At 44.8% G+C, this 18259-nt stretch overlaps 1 protein-coding gene across 1 annotated transcript in view; it reads left to right on the top strand.

Moving 5' to 3' along the window:
• Positions 1-18259, top strand: part of WWOX (WW domain containing oxidoreductase) — a 1154388-nt gene that overhangs the window by 348888 nt on the left and 787241 nt on the right. Inside the window, exon 7 of the mRNA XM_007939111.2 lies at positions 15617-15802. Coding sequence (XP_007937302.2) covers positions 15617-15802 — 186 coding nt within the window. The remainder of the gene's footprint in view (positions 1-15616; positions 15803-18259) is intronic.

Consider the following 18259-nt stretch of genomic DNA (forward strand, 5'->3'; position numbering starts at 1 on the left):
GCTGCTAAAAGCCAGGACTCCCCTGGTGTGAGCATCCACCCTGTGAGCAGGCCAGCTTGGCAGTGCTTAGTGTGGACAATGCTGACTACTCTGAGTCGAATCTACCATGTGTGTTCCTGGAACTACCCTGAGACCACCCAGTCAGCTATCCACGCAGCAAATCAGGACATGCAGGGTAACATTCGGTTACTTGCAGAGAACTCTTGATTTATGGAAGACTTGGAAAAGCATTTCAGTTTCTGTGCTTCCGAATTAGGTTTCCCAACTTGGCCCATGATGCCAGCGTGGTTTTTCTCCTTATACTGTCCTAACCGCACCCCCATTGGCACATCAGAATTCTACGTTCACATAATTGACATGTTGGGAAGTTGTGCTTAAACCGCATTGAAATACCATTTTAATAACATGGGAACCATCTTTTTTTTCCAGGAAAATTGTTGAGAAGCTAATTCTTGTTAGCCTAAAAACGGGAATATACACTTGAAATAAATCAGCGACAGTCACACTGTGGCAGTGTGTTGAAAATCCCCAAGGAAGATTATATTTTTAGTTGAACTACTTGTCACCATACTGTTTTTTTTTTCAGAGTATGAGCCCTTTCTTTTCTTCCCTTTGTAGGAATCTATTCCTTATCTTGTCATTTGGAAAAAAACAAATGAATCCTCTCAATTAGTGACACAGTTCTTTGGTTTGCCTTTTGAGCTTAAACTGCTGTTAGAGTGCAGTCACCAATTCACAATCACAAAGATGTCTGAGCTGACATCATGAAATAATTGATAACCAGCCACAGAAAGGAAATTTAAAAAAAAAAAAAGGTTCCTGCTAGTCTCAAAAGTGTAGGTAAGCTAACAAATTATACAGCCTTGGGAAACAGCCCTCACAGACCTTCTCCAGCCTAAAAACACTCTGCTGCCTCACTTTTCCACAGCAGAGCTCAAAACACCCAGAGACTCTGAGTGTCTTCCAACTGGCTGCACATGGAATCCACTGGATCACTGAAAACCACTGATGCTGGCTGCTGCACCCAGCCCTTTGGATTCATTATCCTGGAGTGAAGCAGGCAGCAGACTTTTAAAAGCTCTCTAGGTGATCCTCATGTGCAGTTGAAGAATCAGTGGTTTGGGATCCACAGCTGTAGAGGGGGACGTCCCTGAATGGTGCAAATGGCTACGTGCTCAGCTGTTAACCTAAAGGTTGATTGATGGTTTGAATCCTCCCAAAGGCACCTGGTGATCTGCTCCTGAAAGGTCACAGCTATGAAAAGCCTGTGGAGCACAGTTCTGCTCCAGTCACCATAAAGCAGAACTGACATGACAGCAACTGGTTTTGCTTTTACCGTAAGGGGAACTGGGCAGAGCACACCTGCCAAAGAGGCAAGGAGGTAGCATCTTCTGACCTCCTCTAACCCCACAAGAGGAAGACAGAATCACCATCAGTAGCCCAAGGCCTATCCATGTGAGGCCAGACATGCTGCCCCCCTCCAGCCCTTTCACCAACCCTGACACCAGCCACTCCTCCCGCAGCACCCACTACCTCTCTGCTGGGTTCAGTAATTTGCTGCAGTGGCCACACAGAACTTATAGATTACGGAGTTTATTAGGGAAGCACCAGGCTACAACTGAAATTCAGGACAATGCTCAGTCTCTCTCAGCCTGCCATCTCTTAGCCAACAGTCTCTCTCAGTCTCTTTTCCAGCAGTGTGTGTCTCTCAGCTTCTCTCTCTTAGCAATGTGTGTCTCTTAATGTCTCTCTCTCAGCAGCGCATGTCTCTCGCTGTCTCTTTCTCAGCAGCACGTGTCTCTCAGGAGCACGTGTCTCTCAGCAGCATGTCTTTCTCAGCCAGCAGTCAGAGAGACTCCTTTTGCCTCTAGCAGGGCTCATTTTTGAGCCTGGCACAGTGGCCAAACTAACCAATCCCAACATCAGAATTCTCTGGTAGCATAGTGCCTAAAGCACTTGACTGCTAACCAGAAGGCTGGAGGTTCAAACCCACCAGCCACTCCTCGAAAGGAAGATGGGGCAATCTACTTCCGTAGTGATACTGCCTGGGAAACCCAAGGAGGGGTCGCTATGAGTCGGGTCTGACTCGATGGCAAACAACAGCAACAGAGAGAGAGTGAACTTCCCAGAAAATTACTTGGTCTTACACTCAATAGAAGGAGCTCTGGTAGCATAGAAGGAGCTCTGGTAGCATAGTGCCTAAGGCACCTTAATGCTAACCAGAGGCTGGTGGTTCAAACCCACCAGCCACTCCTCGGCAGGAAGGTTGGGCAATTTAGTTCTGTAGTGATACCCCCTCAGAAACTCAAGGAGGGGTCGCTATGAGTTGGGTTCGACTCGATGGCACATAGCAACAACAACAGCACTCAACAGAAATACCCCAGGTGGATAACTTTAATGATCAGGAGATACTCAGTTGCTCATGGCAAATTCCACCATGGAGTTTACAAAGACCTACTAGAAAAACCACACCAGGTAGTTTACTACACAGCAACACCTAACTAACAACCAGGGGTGCATGTGTGTGTGTGTGTGTGTGTTTGCCCACCTGAAGTTCAGGAGATGTGGTGGTGGCCTCGCCCTCTGTTCTGATTCCATCCTCTCCCTGAACATACTCAGAGAGTAGACAAAGGCCTTTTAGAGAGCAGTATTAGTGTGAAGGGCTGGAAAGAACAAGGACCTCAGAGTCAGAGCTTGGATCCCATCTCGGCAGCTGATTACTGGGCCAATCCCTTCACTGCTCTGAGCCTCTGTCATTATTGATTTTCCTATTCTGGACATTTTGTATACATGGAACCATACCATATGTAGCCCTTTGTGGCTGCTGACTTCCACTAGTCATTGTGTTTTCAAATCGTAGCATTTATCTGGGCGTCATTCCTTCTTATTGCTTAATAATACCCCATTGTGTGGATATATGACAGTGTCTTCATTAGTCATCAGTTCTTGACATTTGAGTTGTTTCCACTTTTTGTCTGTTATAAATAATATTGCTGTGAACATCTGTGTACCAGTTTTTATAGACATACCTTTTCAGATTTGGGGGGCATATACCAAGGAGTGGAATTGCTGCATCACATGGTAACTCTGGAAGAGCCCTGGTGCCATAGTGGTTAAAGCATTTGCCTGCTAACCAGATGTCAGCAGTTCAGACCCACCAGCAGCTCTGCAGGAGAAAGATGAAGCCATCTGCTTCCATAAAGATCTATAGCCTTGGAAACACTACAGGGTGGTGCTACTTGGTCCTGTAGGGTCACTATGAGTTGGAATCAACTTGTTGGCAGTAGGTTTGGTTTTGATATGGTGACTCTGTGTTTAACTTTTTGAAGAATTGCTGACCATTTTCCACAGCCACACCGTTCACATTCCTACCAGCAACGTATAAGGGTGCCGTTGACTCCACATCCTTAGCAGCATTGGTTATCATCCATTTCCTTGCTGTTGCCATGCTAGTGGACGTGAAGTGGTGATGTTACATACATTCTTTTGTGACTTACTTTTTTTAGTACTTGATATGCTAGGAGTTTTGTATGTTATTAAATATATTTGTCTAATTTTACAACAACAACAAATTTTAATCTTGTGCATTGTAGTTTCACCCATTGCATATGGGTAAATTTATTTAACCACTCTGAAGTTGTTGGATGCTAGGTTGCTTCTAATTATTCTTGTTGTTGATGGACATCTCTGTACATGCATCTTTGTAGCTCTCTTATTTTCTTAGGATAAGTTGCTACAAGAACAGTTTCTGGGTCAATGCATATGGACATTTTTCAATACTATTTATCTATGAAACAAAATCATCCTTCAGAAAAGTTGTATGTAACCTTTTCTTATCCTTTTACGAAACACCAGGCAATATGGAGTTATTTTTAAATTTTTTGTTATTGAGATCTGAAATATTTTTAAAACTTGCGCTTATTTCAAGGAACTCTGGTGACACAGTGCCTGAGTCATTTGACTGCTAACAAGAAGGTTGGCCGTTCAAAATCACTGGCTTCTCCACACAGTCCTGGTGGTTCCCTGTCATGGCAGGAGCATGCGTATAAGGTGGCCAGCTGCTCATCTCCACTGCTGTAGTGGAGGGAGGGTGCTAACCTACAGGGCAGTAGTCAGATGAAGGAACCTTAAGACTGAGTTGGAGAGTGTCAGGGAAGAAGACTTCTCAGACCAGGAATTTTTTTTCTTTTAAATTGAGGTACAAGTAACCATTTTGAAGTGTACAATTTAGTTGCTTTTAGGATGTTACAAGGCTGTACAAGGACCATTGTCTAATTCTGCACCCAGTAAGCAGCCATTCTCCATTCCCTCCTGCCCCAGCCGACACTACTCTACTGTCGGTCTCTGTGGATTTGTCTGTTCTGGACATTTCATGTGAACAGAATCGTATCATGTGTGCCCGTTCGTGACTGGTTTCTTTCATTTGGCATAGTGTTGTTGAGGGTCACCCATGTCGTAGTGTGAATTGATACTTCCTCCCTTCTTATTGATGATCTGCTGCTGTGTGGTACCACATTTGTTTATCCAGTCATCAGTTGATAGACATTTGAGTTGCTTACACTTTTTGGCTATTATGGATAATGTTGCTGAGTACATACCACTCAATTTTGTTTTCACTGTTCTGCCCTCTTACAGGACACCATGAGATACTCAAGGGCCAAAGGGGTTGGCAGATAGGGTATTGGGTCCAGTGAAACATCTCTGTGGGGATTAGCAGTCCTCCAAGATCAACACCAAGACCCTTTCTGAGCCCCACTAGGAGGTGTCCCCTTTGGGATATGCCCAGTAGCCTCCCAGTTGCCAAGGAGTCACATCTCCTTGGGACAATTTTCCAAGTCTGCAGATCAGAGGCAACAAGACACCGAGATGTTGAGTGACCACTTTGTGGTAGGAGAGAGAACATTAGCACAAAGTGATGGGTTGAATCCAAGTTGGGCTCAATCACTGTCTAAAGAGTTTTGTTTATTTGACCTTCACTGACCCAGGAAATAATTCTAAACAATCAGAGCTGGTTCCCTTTGGTAGTGGGGTCTGGTTGTATTAAAGCTGCTAACAGAGGGGGCCACACTGCCATCATGTGTGGGTAATCCTCAACTCCAGGGCTCCGTGCTGTTCCCCGGCAAGGTTGTATTTCTTCATTAGCTATTCCCAGGGCCCAGGGAGTCCCAGAGGATGTCAGAGCACATTAATTTTTATCATAACCTGGAATCTTTCAGGTCTGAATGGCAGCACACAGCTGTCAGGGGCTTTTTGAACTCTATTACAGCTCCATATATCTCTAGGCAAAACAGAGGGGAGAATCGTCATTGGGAAGGGAAATATACAACATGCATGAGATGTTTTATTGTGTGAGTGGCTTGACCATGCGCTAAAGTACATTCCCCAAATAATTTTTTCCCCTATTGTCCATGTAAGCTCACCTCCGCCACCCCACATTAAACCTCCTCTCTGTGTTATAACCGAGCAAGGGATGTTTTAAATAAGCTCTCTTTGCATAACGGTAATGAAATCATCATCTGGTACTTACAGCTATTCTCTAAATATATATTAAAAAATGAATGGGCCCATGAATTTTCAGCAGAACTTAGGCGTCCATGATATTGCAGAAGTTGATAAATAATGGCTTGTAATGCTCAGTTTTCCTCTATGGCCACAGAATGTAATTTTAATTTGAGAGAACGCTAATGCTTTCGGGGAAGGCTAGTTATTTGTTCATTACCTTTATTTGCGCCACTTATCAATTGAGCAAAGTGCTCATAGGTGCAGTTTCCTCAAGTGAGGAGGCCCCGATATTTTAATTGGAGCCTTGTGAACAAATGCAGTACCCCCTTATGCATAAGGCCCTGGACTAGCCTCTGCTTGGTGTAGAGGACAAACGGATCCCTCTCACAAGAGATGACAGTCCGAGAAGGCAGACATTTTCCGTTTGGAGACAAAACGCATTCACAGTCGCATAACCAAGGGCTTTTCTGCTGGCCCTGGCCCTTCCCCTGAATTTCCTGTAGGATCCCGGTTCCTTAGTGTTGGATGCGTCCTGTGAGGTGGCATGGACTGCTCATTCCATTACTCCCACTGCTAGGCAGCCTGATTGCATCAGCTCTGTGAGCCGGAGAGCAGAGTCCCTGACGCTGGTTCATACATAGGTCACCGTAGATGGGGTTTGCACTGGCAGACACTCCATTGATCTGAACAAGGAGTGATTTTCCAAAAACCAAACTTCAAAGCGCAATCTCACTGATTACTTATTTTTGCAGAGCGAAGCTGAGAAATACAGATGAGTGGGTTTCCCATGAATTAAAAAAAAAATAATAAAAAATTAGGACAGGTGGTCCTTCAATCTGGCAGACATTAGGGAAGGGGTACATAAACGGCTATGTTGTGGATTATACTGGTGTAGAGAGAGAATGTGGATTTGGAAAGAAATACTTTGTGTCTGCAGTGCTTTCAAAACAGTGACCATGAACTTAACTGCATGTGATCAGCAATGTGGAGTGCTTGCACAAGGAGGTATTATTTAGTTTTCAGGGATCCAGTAATTCACCAAAGTTCTGTTGCATGTTAGAGCACCTTGGTAGTGCAAATGGTTCACACAGTCGACTGCTAACCCAGAGGTCGGTGGTTTGAGTCCTCCCAGAGGTTCTTTTTTTTTATTAGGATTTGGGTGAAGATTTACAGAGTAAATTCACTTTTCATACAGCAGTTCACATATACTTTGTCTCATGTCATTGACCAAAATTTACAATGCAGCAGCTCCCCTCCCACTTCCTCCCCATAGTTACCTCCTCCCAGTGTCCATCCCTTCATACTCTTCGAGAGGCCCATTGTCTGCCAACCCTGTATATGATCTTGGATACACTCTCCATTTAGACATACATAATTGTTTAGCTTGTTCACCCATCTATCCGTCCCTATACCCATGTTTGCTTTCATTGACAACTCAGTATTGTATTTACAAAGGGGTTCATATTTGTTGTTTGTACTGCCCATGTAACTCCTCCCAGAGGTTCTTGATAAGAAAGTCCTGGTTTTCTACTTCTGAGAAATCAGGGCTTGGAAACCCTGTGGAGCACGGTTGTGCTCTGACACGCTTGTGGTCGGCATGAGTTGGAATTGACTCTTGTATGTCAGGCATGATACTGGGTGTGGAGGTACAAGGGGGACTTCAGATGTAGCGTCTGCTCCTAGGGGACTTTCCACCCTATTGTCATGGCTTATTGTTATTCTGTATTGCGTTTGAATTAATGGAGAGTCCAAAGAAATGATCAATTTCCTGTTCTTGAATGACTCTGTCCCAGCCCTCCTCATGGGCCTTCTTCCCCTCTTCCGTTTACATAAATGACATGTCCATTCTTCGAGTTTCCGTGAATTTACTGGACTCCATTTTGGCCTTCCAAGATTTCTCTCATATCATAATTGAATTTCTTTGGGACATGACCTTGAGTCATGTGTCATATGAACAAGTGGGAATTGGCCAGAACAGTAAAACTTTTATGAATGTGCATTTGCTCCATCTGTGGGAGCTGTGATCAAGTGAAGGTACTTGGTTGTGAGTGGAGATGAAATTATTCCCCCTCCACTCTCCCACCCTCCCATCTTTATCGAGCTTCTTGTTGATTTTCCATTTTATTGAATATTCCCAGGAAGTTAGAACTCAGGGCACCAAAATCTTCAATGCAAAGGGCAGGAGAGAGATGGAGCAGTTGGAACCACAGCGTTGAGGGCTCAGTTGTGCTCTGGAGATGCCAGTGGTTGGATCAAATGCATTGGTGGCAGCGTTATCAGATTGACACATTTCTCCTAGAGAGCCTTCACTGAGAGAATGCGACTGGCTGCATTTCTGGTTACATTTCCCCCCATTGGAATCGACGAGGGTGAGAGTTTGCTGCTGGGCCTGTGTACATGGGACAGGAAAATATAGTCAAGATAATGGACATGAGGCCAAAATTTAAAGAGATAACAAAAATAAGAGTGTTTCCATTTTCTGTTAAGTGTATGTACTAATGTTCTGGAATTCACTATAAGAAGTTGTAAATGGTGCATGAAATGAAAAATTCCTGGTGGTCTCCAGGGATACACACAGTGTTGTGTGCTACTCCTGGTGGCTTCTTTGGGTTATTTTCTCTATTCCAAGTTAAATAAAAACATCTTTTTAATTAAGTATGGCTTGGTTATCTTGACAACACAATGCACTCTGGGTTAATGATTATTTTAGTACTTGATGGTATCCCACAGCTTATTGAAATTTTGAGTCCTTTAGAATTTAGAATCACAGCCAATGGTCAGTACCCACCACCAATGTTGATACTAGTTCTTTGTGTTGGTATTTTCCTTGTTTCATTTGCTTTCTGGGGGCTATCTTGCAGAGTTAATGAATGAGGGCACAGGAACTAATATATAGGTATTTTATAAATGCATGAGACAATTACATATGTGTTTTCTATCTCTGAATCTTGTCCCCCAAAGTCTGGCCCAGCATCTGGGAAATGAGCAGCAGAGAGAGAAGTGACCTGCTGTGGGCCCCATCCCACCAAGGCCGATGATCGGCACTCCACAGATTTCTCTAATTCTGGAAACTACAAACAAGGTGGGGATTATTACCCCCTTTTTCAGGTGATCCAGCTAGCTGTGGCCCACAGAGACTTAACTTTCCTGAGGACCACACAGCTATTGCCCCAGGCTGCCAGGTTTTACCTGTCTAATCTGCTGGGATTTCACAAAGCAGAAAATTCTCTTATGAAATATATGATGCAAAAAATATTCTTTAACTCTCATTCATTCTTTCCTGAAAATCAGCAACGTTTTTTGAGCATGTGCATGTAAGAGGAAATCCCTCATGCATGTTAATTCTTCGTGAAGATGCCATTCGTATGGCCTACGCTTTACTGCAGCTTTCCCAGGCTTGAATCATTTGAATGTTATCTCGGTTTTTCTGTTCCCAAAATGAGTGCATTCCCTGTACTGTTATTTAATATTTAATGCTACCGAGGTTGGCCTTATCCTCTGCAATAGTATCTATGAAATTATCAACCGAGAGGCTAATTTTATATTTTTTTCTGATACATTACAGCACATAAGTATTGTTTACAAACTTGCCTACATACCAACTAAAACCGCCTGGAGTTTTACCAGGGGCGCGCAGGCTGTGCGGCACACGGCCGGATGGTAGGATGCACGGAGCTTACCTGAGCTTGACGGTGCTGCTGAGAATTGCCGCGGTCTGCTTTCTGCTGCAATCCGTGGGTTGCCCCAGTTATTTCAGCAGGCATCCTCCTTAGAATTCTACAATAATTTCTTCTCCTTTCTTTTCCGGGAGCAACACAGAACGCTGAGACTGAGACACAGTCGCTTGTGGTGCTTTGGGGCCTTAGACTCCTTTTCTTGAATTTTGGAGTATTTTCTAGTATGCATTCTTGCAACTCACTCGAGAAATGCCCCAGAGGGTGTGAGATTCTCTTTCAAGGAGGAATTGGAGAGTATTTTCCTTTATATCATGTTCCATTTACCTCATTCTTTCGCAGTGTCTGAAAGGAAATCCTCAGAAGTCGCAATTGTCTTCATATTCTGAGCTTCGTTCATTTAACCAGGGGAAGCCTGCCATATGTTTTGGGAGCCTGTTACAGTCCCATTTACACAATTTCACTGTAACTCACCCCTGTAGTGGTGACTACTGTTGCTTTTACACCCTTAAAAAGTGTGGTTCTCGGGTTTGAAATTCTACCCCTGCTTCTTGGGTTCTTTGGGTCGTTAAGGGCTGGTCTTGTCTCCAAATACATTACTTTTTCTTTATTGATCAATTAGAAGTGTTAGGTGTCGGAATACCGAGGAGAACAAGACCAGGGTGAATTGGTAGAAAAATAAGTTTCACTGAAACACCCGTCCAGCGGATGGGCTGAGGCTCAGAGTAGTAGCATCAGCTGCATCCTGGCTCTGCAGGGTGCTTAAGTAGTGTTTTGACGCAGGAGGTCGTTTGCCTATTTCCAAAGACCAATCCTGAATGTTGAAGGGGAACTAAACCCAAAAGAGGGCGGGGACAAGATAAACCCGGAAATGAGACCAAACATCCAAGGGGAAACTGGGAGAAGGGGTGGGGCCTGCCTTATGGCGGGGAGGTGGGGGGGAAGGGAACAAAGAGCTTCACCGGAAACTGGGGGTTTGGGGGCGGGGCACCTGAAGAGGGGGAAGAACACAGAATCTAAGCGGAAATTAGGGGGTGGAGACGAGGAAGGTACTCTCCGAGAGCTAGAGACTGAAACCTAGTAGATTCTGGGTAGGCTGGGTAGTGGGTGAAGGATTTGGTTATCAAGAACCAAATCTACCTTTTCTTCCCTCCTCAGGCCATTTTAGGGACTGTCTTTTAAAGCATGGCTACATAATGGCCTATGGACCAAATGTAGTTGGGAAAGACCACTGACTCAGATGTACCCATTCAATTATGAAGAAAGGACTTCCTTACTACGTGTCAGACCCTGGACAAAGACTTATTTGCTGATGGACATGGATTGTTGTCTACTGGTCGTGATAACATTTGCACATATGGATTACAGCACACAGTAGAAAGTGTTAAACAGTGACTCCAGACAGAACCATGGGGCAGGCCTCCTGCGAGATGCTACACCTCAGAAGTTAATGTTCATTTTACAGTAAACACTTTGGATGTGCTAGGGTTGGATTGTTGCCAGTTACTGATGAGGAGGCAGGCCAGACACTCTGAGTAGTCAGCAGGGTATACACACTCCCTTGAGAATGGCCAAGGAAGCTGGTTGAGAACACTGACAGAATCTTGGTCAACTAGCCTGATCAGTGTCACTGGTAGCCTGGTGCCTTGGTGGAGACTTGAAGGCCAGAGAAGCTTGCTACTTCAACCAGGAAACAGCTGGACCAGTGTCTGTCTCATGAGGTTTTCCACTGAAGAGCTGGTCACTCTTGCAAAGAGTCTAGGGTGCGCATTCGGGGGCTTCAGAGGAAGGAGGCATTGCTTACTTCCAGTTAAATAGCACAACACAGGAAGGCAGTGTCCTCCGAGTAGCCCGTGGGCGAGGGGAGGTTGTGGCATGTAGAATGGGCCACTGGGGCAGAGTGTGAGTACCCATTAGCTTCCTGTAAGAGGACCACAAAGAGAGCAGGGAAGCACCGGCTCTGAGCAGGGAGCAGTGTGTCAACGTGTCCCTGAGTTTTCCACTGTCCCGAACACGCCACTCTCAGCATCACTGTGCTGAGAGCCAGTTTGGGGATAGGCTGGAGTTTTTGTAAACTGCTCTTGGGAGTGACATCCCACAACTCTTGCTGTATCCTGTTTGTAGAGGCAGCCTACAGTCCTGGGAAGGGAATTAGCCAAGGGCGTGAGTATCAGAGGGGACCTTTTCTGCTTCGGGAAGAAAAATATCAGCCCCTTAAAGTGCTGACTAATAGCATCAACTTTGGACTTGGCATGAAGCTATTTTTGTTTCCATTCTGTCTTCATAGTTTGAACTTTCCTTTTGATATTCTGTAAATATTCATCATCTCAGAGCCTTTTGAATTGCAATGGCTTTTAGTCAAAACTGAGCAAAATGTGCCATTTGAATAATAAAGACCTCATTAAAGTGAGGGGAAAGGAGTTCTTTTTCTTTTGTACAAGCCAATTAAGTGTCTTTACAATTAAAAAAGAAAAGTCAAGCACTTTATAGTTTCATACTCCATAAGCCTGTTTTTAATTAATAGAGGTGACAGGTTTTAGGTACAGGGTACAGCTTGCCTCTGGGGTTGCACAATTAACATTAATGAAGGGTATTAAAATTTGGTGAGAGAGGACAGTTTCCCAGATCCTCTGTGCCTCATTCCTTGAGGCTGAGGTCTTTGGTAACAAGTTGCTTTGGTTGATGTGGTTTATATTTCCCTGAGAAAATGTGCAAGCAAGGAGAAAGGTAACAGGGAGAGGTGGTAGTACAGAGAGGCTGGTATCAAAATTCCAAAATTCCTCTATCGGTTTCGGAGGGCTGTCCTAACCAGTTATAAAAACTAGGTGACAGAAAACAACAGAAATGTTTTCTCTTGCAGTTTGGAGGCCAGAAGTCCAAACTCCAGGTGTCGGCCCAGGGTGCCTTCTGGGAACTCTGGGGAGAAAGTGGCCCTGCTTCTCCCCCAGCTTTTGGTGGCCGCCCCAAATCCTTGTATTCCTTGACTGGCCAACACTTCGCTCCCATCTCTGCCTCCAGTGTCACATTGCTCTCTTCTTTTTGGGTCTTCTTCTCTTACCAGGGTTAGGCAGAAACACAGCTGGCTGGGCGGGTGAATGATTAAGCCACAGGGAATTATAAGAACTGGTCTAGCAAGGAAGCACCTGACCAGAGCCCATACAGAACCCCAGCACCTGACTCTTACTCACGAAGCCTCAACCATTTCCTGCCCACTATATTAATGAAGTGCTTCAACTCTGCTTCCTACCCCCATGCTGATAGGATACTTTAACCTTATTGGTTCCCGTAACACATACTCTGCTCTCAGTCCAGTCCTCTAAGAACCAGGAAGAAAATCACTATAAAAAAACCCTTTCTTTCACCTGGGCAGCGCGACTTTTCTGGTTCCTCTCAGGCACCCGTGAACCTCGCCCGGGAGCGCAGAATAAAAACTCTTTAACCCCACTTTTGTGCGTCCTCTTCTCCTTACTGAGACCTTACAACCAGGACACTTACCATTGTATTTAGGGCCATTGTAATCCTGGATGATCTTATCTCGAGATCCTTAACAAAGTGACATCTGCAAAGACCCTTGTTTCCAAATAAGGTCACTTTCACAGGTTCTGCTTGGACACACCTTTTGGGAGGCCACCATTCATCCCACTGCAAAAGCAGTGACATGCTGTCATGGCTATCTAGTGCTGGGGTACCCCAAACGGGTGGGTTTAACAAAGACAGATTGCTGTTTTCATAGTGTAAGAGGCTGAAAGCCCAAATTCAGGACACCAGCTCTCCAAGGCGTTCTCCATGGGCTAGGGAAGGTCCTTGTCTCTGTTCAGCTTCTGTTCCTTGCTTCCTTGGAGAGCTCAAGTGGCCTGGCATCTGTCTTCCCCAACTGTGCTTGCTTGCTTAATCTACTCTTTTGTATCTCAAAAGAGATTGATTTATGATAACCCTACACCCAGTTCTGCTACATTAACATAACAAAACCAATTCCCAAATGGGATTACAACCACAGGTGTAGGGGTTAGGATTTACAGCACATATTTTTGGAGGACACACTGCCGTCCATAACTCATACCAGTGTTGTAAATTCAATCCATAACACATTCCGTTGTCTGCAAATGATGCTCCTCATTTTGCCTGTACATGGGGCCGATCACTCCCACAGCTACGTTCCAAGTGGGTGGGATGTGCCTTTGGGAGTGGTATACCCCATGTGCAGGCAAAACAGAAGACAGTGTTTGTAGAGAATTAAAAACAGTAACAAAACTGACTAAAAGTTGGTCTGCTTTTTATTATTATTAATTTATTAGTATTTTTTTATCATCATCATGGAACAGCAATTGTAAACACTGTCAATAATAAAACTGCCCTTTCTGGTGCGGTGGGCTGCTCCGTGCTTTCACCACCATACTCCGCTGCTTGGTAGTGGGAATACTGAGTCAAACCACGGGGATCTTTTTAATTCTCTTGATATATATTTTCAATTTAGTAGCCTGGGTGCAGAAATATATATTCCTACCAGCTTTATATGGTGTGTGGTGTTGTTTGCCGTTGAGTCGGACCCGACTCATAGCGACCCCTTCTTGGATTTCTGAGGCAGTATCATCAGTACGGAAGTAGATTGTCCCGTCTTCTTTCCAAGGAGTGGCTGGTGGGTTTGAACCATCAGCCTTCTGGTTAGCAGTCAAGTGCCTTAGGCACTAAGCTACCAGATCTCCTACCAGCTTTCTATAAGACTATAAACATATAATATTATTATAAATCTGCTAATCTGCTAGGCAGAAAAGATCTGATTTTAATTTTTCCTGTTTTACTAGTCAGATTGAACATGATAAATATTATGTTAGTTATTGCCAATCTAATATAAAATTTTAAATCATGTTTGTCGTTATTTCTGTTAGACTTTTAGAATGTGTGTGCGGGTTTTTTTTTTTTTTAAGTATTGATTTGTAAGAACTTTTTATATAGTACAAACTTGGTGTGTTGTAGTTAAGGTTGTGTGATCTTCGCTTGCCCATGATTTGAGTGGCTTGGAAGCTATTCCCTATGATGAGATTGGACTGGGGTAATCGACTCCATAGTGGAATCCACTGTGAGCGGCTAATTAGTTGAAGGGGCATTGCCTTCAGAGTGTAGCCTGTGTCCAGTATAGATGGAGCAGCTTTGGGAAAGGTCTCTGGCTTCTTGGCTCATTTGGGACCCTGCGTCGTCATGTCCAGTTCCTGGCCTTGAACCAGTGGCCGTTGTGCTGTCTGCCGACTTGGGGACTGCTGCCGTGGCGGCCTGTGAGCCAGCCACCTGCCCTTTGGCCGGGTTCCTTAGCCTCAGCAGCCTGCTTTGCTGGCTGCCAATCAGAGGCTGCTAGCACCTGCAGCTGTGTGAGTCAGGTGCCACCTCCAGCTTGCTCAGTGGGCCTGGAAGGTAGACCTGAAGGCCGAGGCTGAGGGCCCTCCACCCACAAGCCCAAGAGAGAACCTCTTCCTCTAGAGCTGACACCCTGAATTTGGATTCCTAGCCTCCCAAACTGTAAGAGAATAAGTTTCTGTTTGTTAAATCATCACGTGTGATATTTCAGTTCCAGCGGCTCTGGAGAGCTAAGGCACCTGGGTTCTTCATACCATTGCGTATATCTGATATTTCCTCACTTTTTCCTTTTCTTTTCGTTAACAGACTTTCACTTTTTATATATAGACTTTTCTTTATGTGTCTTTGTATTATATACTGATTTTTTTATTTGTGTGCTCTGGAGGGATTAAGGGTGGGAACAGACTTGGGTTATAGCAAATGGGTGTCCCAGCTCCATGACCGTTTCTTTGACGCGGCATGTGCTCTTTTTAATGACAGTATTACTGGCGCACCACATAGGAGACACTGCCTGTGGGCCGTTGCCGTGGACTCTGAGCTCTGGGGATACTGAACACCAGCAATTTTAAGCCCCTCGTTTTCAGACAGGAATTACAACCTCAGAGAGTTGGGGTGATTTGCCTAAACTAGGAAACAGATGCAGATCTTTGACGTCTTAATCCAGGGCTCCTGTGCAATCCCCTCATGCCTGCCTCCAGCCACATGTGTGAGTACTTTATAGTCAATGGGCCTGGCGCTGCACCTCCAAAAAATCGGCCAATGGAAGCACTGCAGAGCTCAGTTCTACTGAGGCACCCGGGGTGCCATGAGTCAGCGTCAGCTTGGCAGCGGCTGAGCTTGGTTTCTCCTGCTTGTAGCACTGAAGGCCTCCCATCCCAGGAAACCTCGCATGCCCGCCGTTCTGCCCCACTGAGGCCCAAGGCTTCCCCACCTCTCCCGTTATGGTGGCTTAAGACGCTCCATTCTAGGTACCCATTTCCGGCTGATGGGAATCTTGAAGACAGTGAAGAGCCGGTCACTCCCGAGGCAGGTGGGTCGCCCTTGGTTTTGCAGTGCTCATGGTCACACAACGTGGAGTGTTTCTTTTTTAGGCCTCTTCACGTGCTCGTGTGCAACGCAGCGGCTTTTGCTTTGCCGTGGCGCCTCACGAAGGACGGCCTGGAGACCACCTTCCAGGTGAACCACCTGGGACACTTCTACCTGGTCCAGCTCCTTCAGGACGTCCTGTGCCGCTCGGCCCCCGCCCGGGTCGTCGTGGTCTCCTCGGAATCCCACCGGTGGGTGAGAATTCAGTGTTTTGTTTTCCTGTCCTGTTACTTGCACCCGCTGATAGTCCCCCATGGCTCGCTTTCTGAAAATAATTAGAATGAGGCCTTCTGTGAGTAGTGTGCATGAATTTAATCTGGTTTAACACTTCCAGTTTTGTGCTCTTTTGTGTGTGTGTGGGTGGGTGGGTGTGTGGGTATGGGGGACTGTTTGGGGAGATTGTCTATAACAATGTAGATTTTTGGTATTACTATTACAACTGTACTTTAGGCTCCTCATTGATTTTACTTAGAGATGGAATAATAATTGATTAAATCTGAATGGCATGACCTTTATTGATTTGTCATTCAACAACTTCAACATCTTACCAAGAAGACTGTGCGGTTATTCTAGCAGGAGAAACAATGCAATTAAAGACGGCGAGATGAAATCCAATTGTTTTATAATGAGAAATCAGGGAATTCAATGCAGACATTAGCTGTGTAATTGTGGAAAGGGAAGTACTGTAGTTAGAACGTATTAGAAATCTGGCCATGGCTCTTTTGGTTAAAATTTCAATTAAAACATCAGATGGCACTTCTTGTCTATTACCATTAGGAGAATATTCAGTTGACTAAAGAAGACGTTTGAAAATTTCATCGTATTTTCAGCATATTTGTTTCTAGAGTTGGATAAACAACTATTTGTCTGAAGGGAAGTGCTCTGAAAAGACAAAGGACTGCTGGGTCAGGCCAGATGTGATCAAGATGAGGGAAATCTCTCCTTCATGTTTTCCTGGGGGTGGGGTGGAGGCTTTCATTCTTAACAAAGTAACTGGGAAGAAAATAAAAAACTAAAAAAATTAGTGGAAGGGCCTGTTTTACCTCTTCTTCTCCATCTTGAGTCGTGAAATGTTTTAGTGACCCAGAATGAAGCTTATTTTTTTTAATCATGTTTCCATAAAATGTAACCCCTGGGACTTGGAAGAGAGAGACCGGCCAAGGGTTAGCCTGAACCCTTTATCACTCCCAAACACAGGGGCTTATGGTATAAGTGACACACTGCAGAAAGATTTACTTTTACCATTTTAAATTTATGATGGCTGAAATGAAAGGGAAATGCCAATAATAATCCTCCCCCGCATTAAGAGACATGAAACATCTAGTAATTAGGTGGTAACAAAATCCGGACACTGTTATCTTTGCAAATCACACCAGGTTTGTGAAAGAGAGTGGCATGGCCCTGCCGGGGAGTGAGGGAGGCTACGGTGGGGGCAGGCCAGAGAGCGCTCTGGAAATAAACCTGCCAGGCCTTGCCCCATGTGGAGGGCACCATGGGCTGTGTTTAAATGAGCTGGTATTTAATGGGAGAAGATGTTGAATAGCCAGCTGCTGGCTTCTCTTTGTAAATCTGTATTTCATGTGACGTCTTTGTTCTCTGCTTAACTGCAGTGTGCTTCGGGCCTACCTTGGAGAGCTGGATCTTAATTTCATTTAAAAGATTAATTTGGGAGGAAAGGCCTTGGTCTCCTGAATTAGGTCCCCGTTAGTTCGCAGACAAGGCTTCCCTGAGATGTGTTAGGAGGCCCACAACTGTGAGATGACTGGTACAGGTTTACTGCTTTCTCATTGTTCCTTATACATGGCAGAAGGGTTATTTTATAAAACATGCTAATTTGCCCAAGCTGGTTGTTCACTGGGCTTGCCCTGTGTCGCCTGTCATCAGGGCCTGAGTGTGGAGACTGGATGCTCACAGCCTCACTACTCAGGGACCCAGAGCCCTCAGCCATCTTGTAAAGTGGAAGTGTTGCTAGCTAATCACCTCCATAAACCTTGGCGGGATCTCTTCGTTGAGTCAAGACCCCCTGTTAGGGGAAAAATGAAGTCCTATGTTTGCAGAAAATACTATACCAGACTGCCCCAAGGCAAAATATTTATTAGCCTCCCCATGTCTTCACTGTGTTTTAGTTACTTATGAGGCCTGTGCAAGTGAATTGCATTTCTGCATACCTAAAATACATCACGTTGAAATGAGAAGTTGACTTCCGTGCTGTGAAAAATGTTCAGATAACAATTAAAAAGAATGAAGGAGTGGTATGCTGGCGGAACTATGGCAAATGGCTGCAGCTGGGATGAGCTGCACTATGCTAGACACACACACACACACACACACACACACACAGAGAGAGAGAGAGAGAAAGGGCGGGGAGTGAGCGAGCGAAGGAGCTTCTGGTGCAAACTCACTTCTATTCTTTGAACATACTAGCTTTCGTCTACATAGACTCCAGCCTCGTTATTTCAGTTTGGTAATTAAAAAATCCTCAGTTCAAAACAGAAAGCAAAAAGGAGGAATGCATGCAGAAATACAAGCTACAGGTCCCCTCCAAAAAGCAGAAGTTAAGGTCCACAGAGCAAACACGAACATTTTAGCGTCCCATCAGGGAGATAATTCTATCAAGTCATTACTGTTTGGATTTGTCCATTTTTAAA

This window comes from Orycteropus afer, unplaced genomic scaffold (genome assembly GCF_000298275.1).
Source record: "Orycteropus afer afer isolate SDZICR_OR568_19922 unplaced genomic scaffold, OryAfe1.0 scaffold00057, whole genome shotgun sequence".
NCBI classification, from domain to species: domain Eukaryota; kingdom Metazoa; phylum Chordata; class Mammalia; order Tubulidentata; family Orycteropodidae; genus Orycteropus; species Orycteropus afer.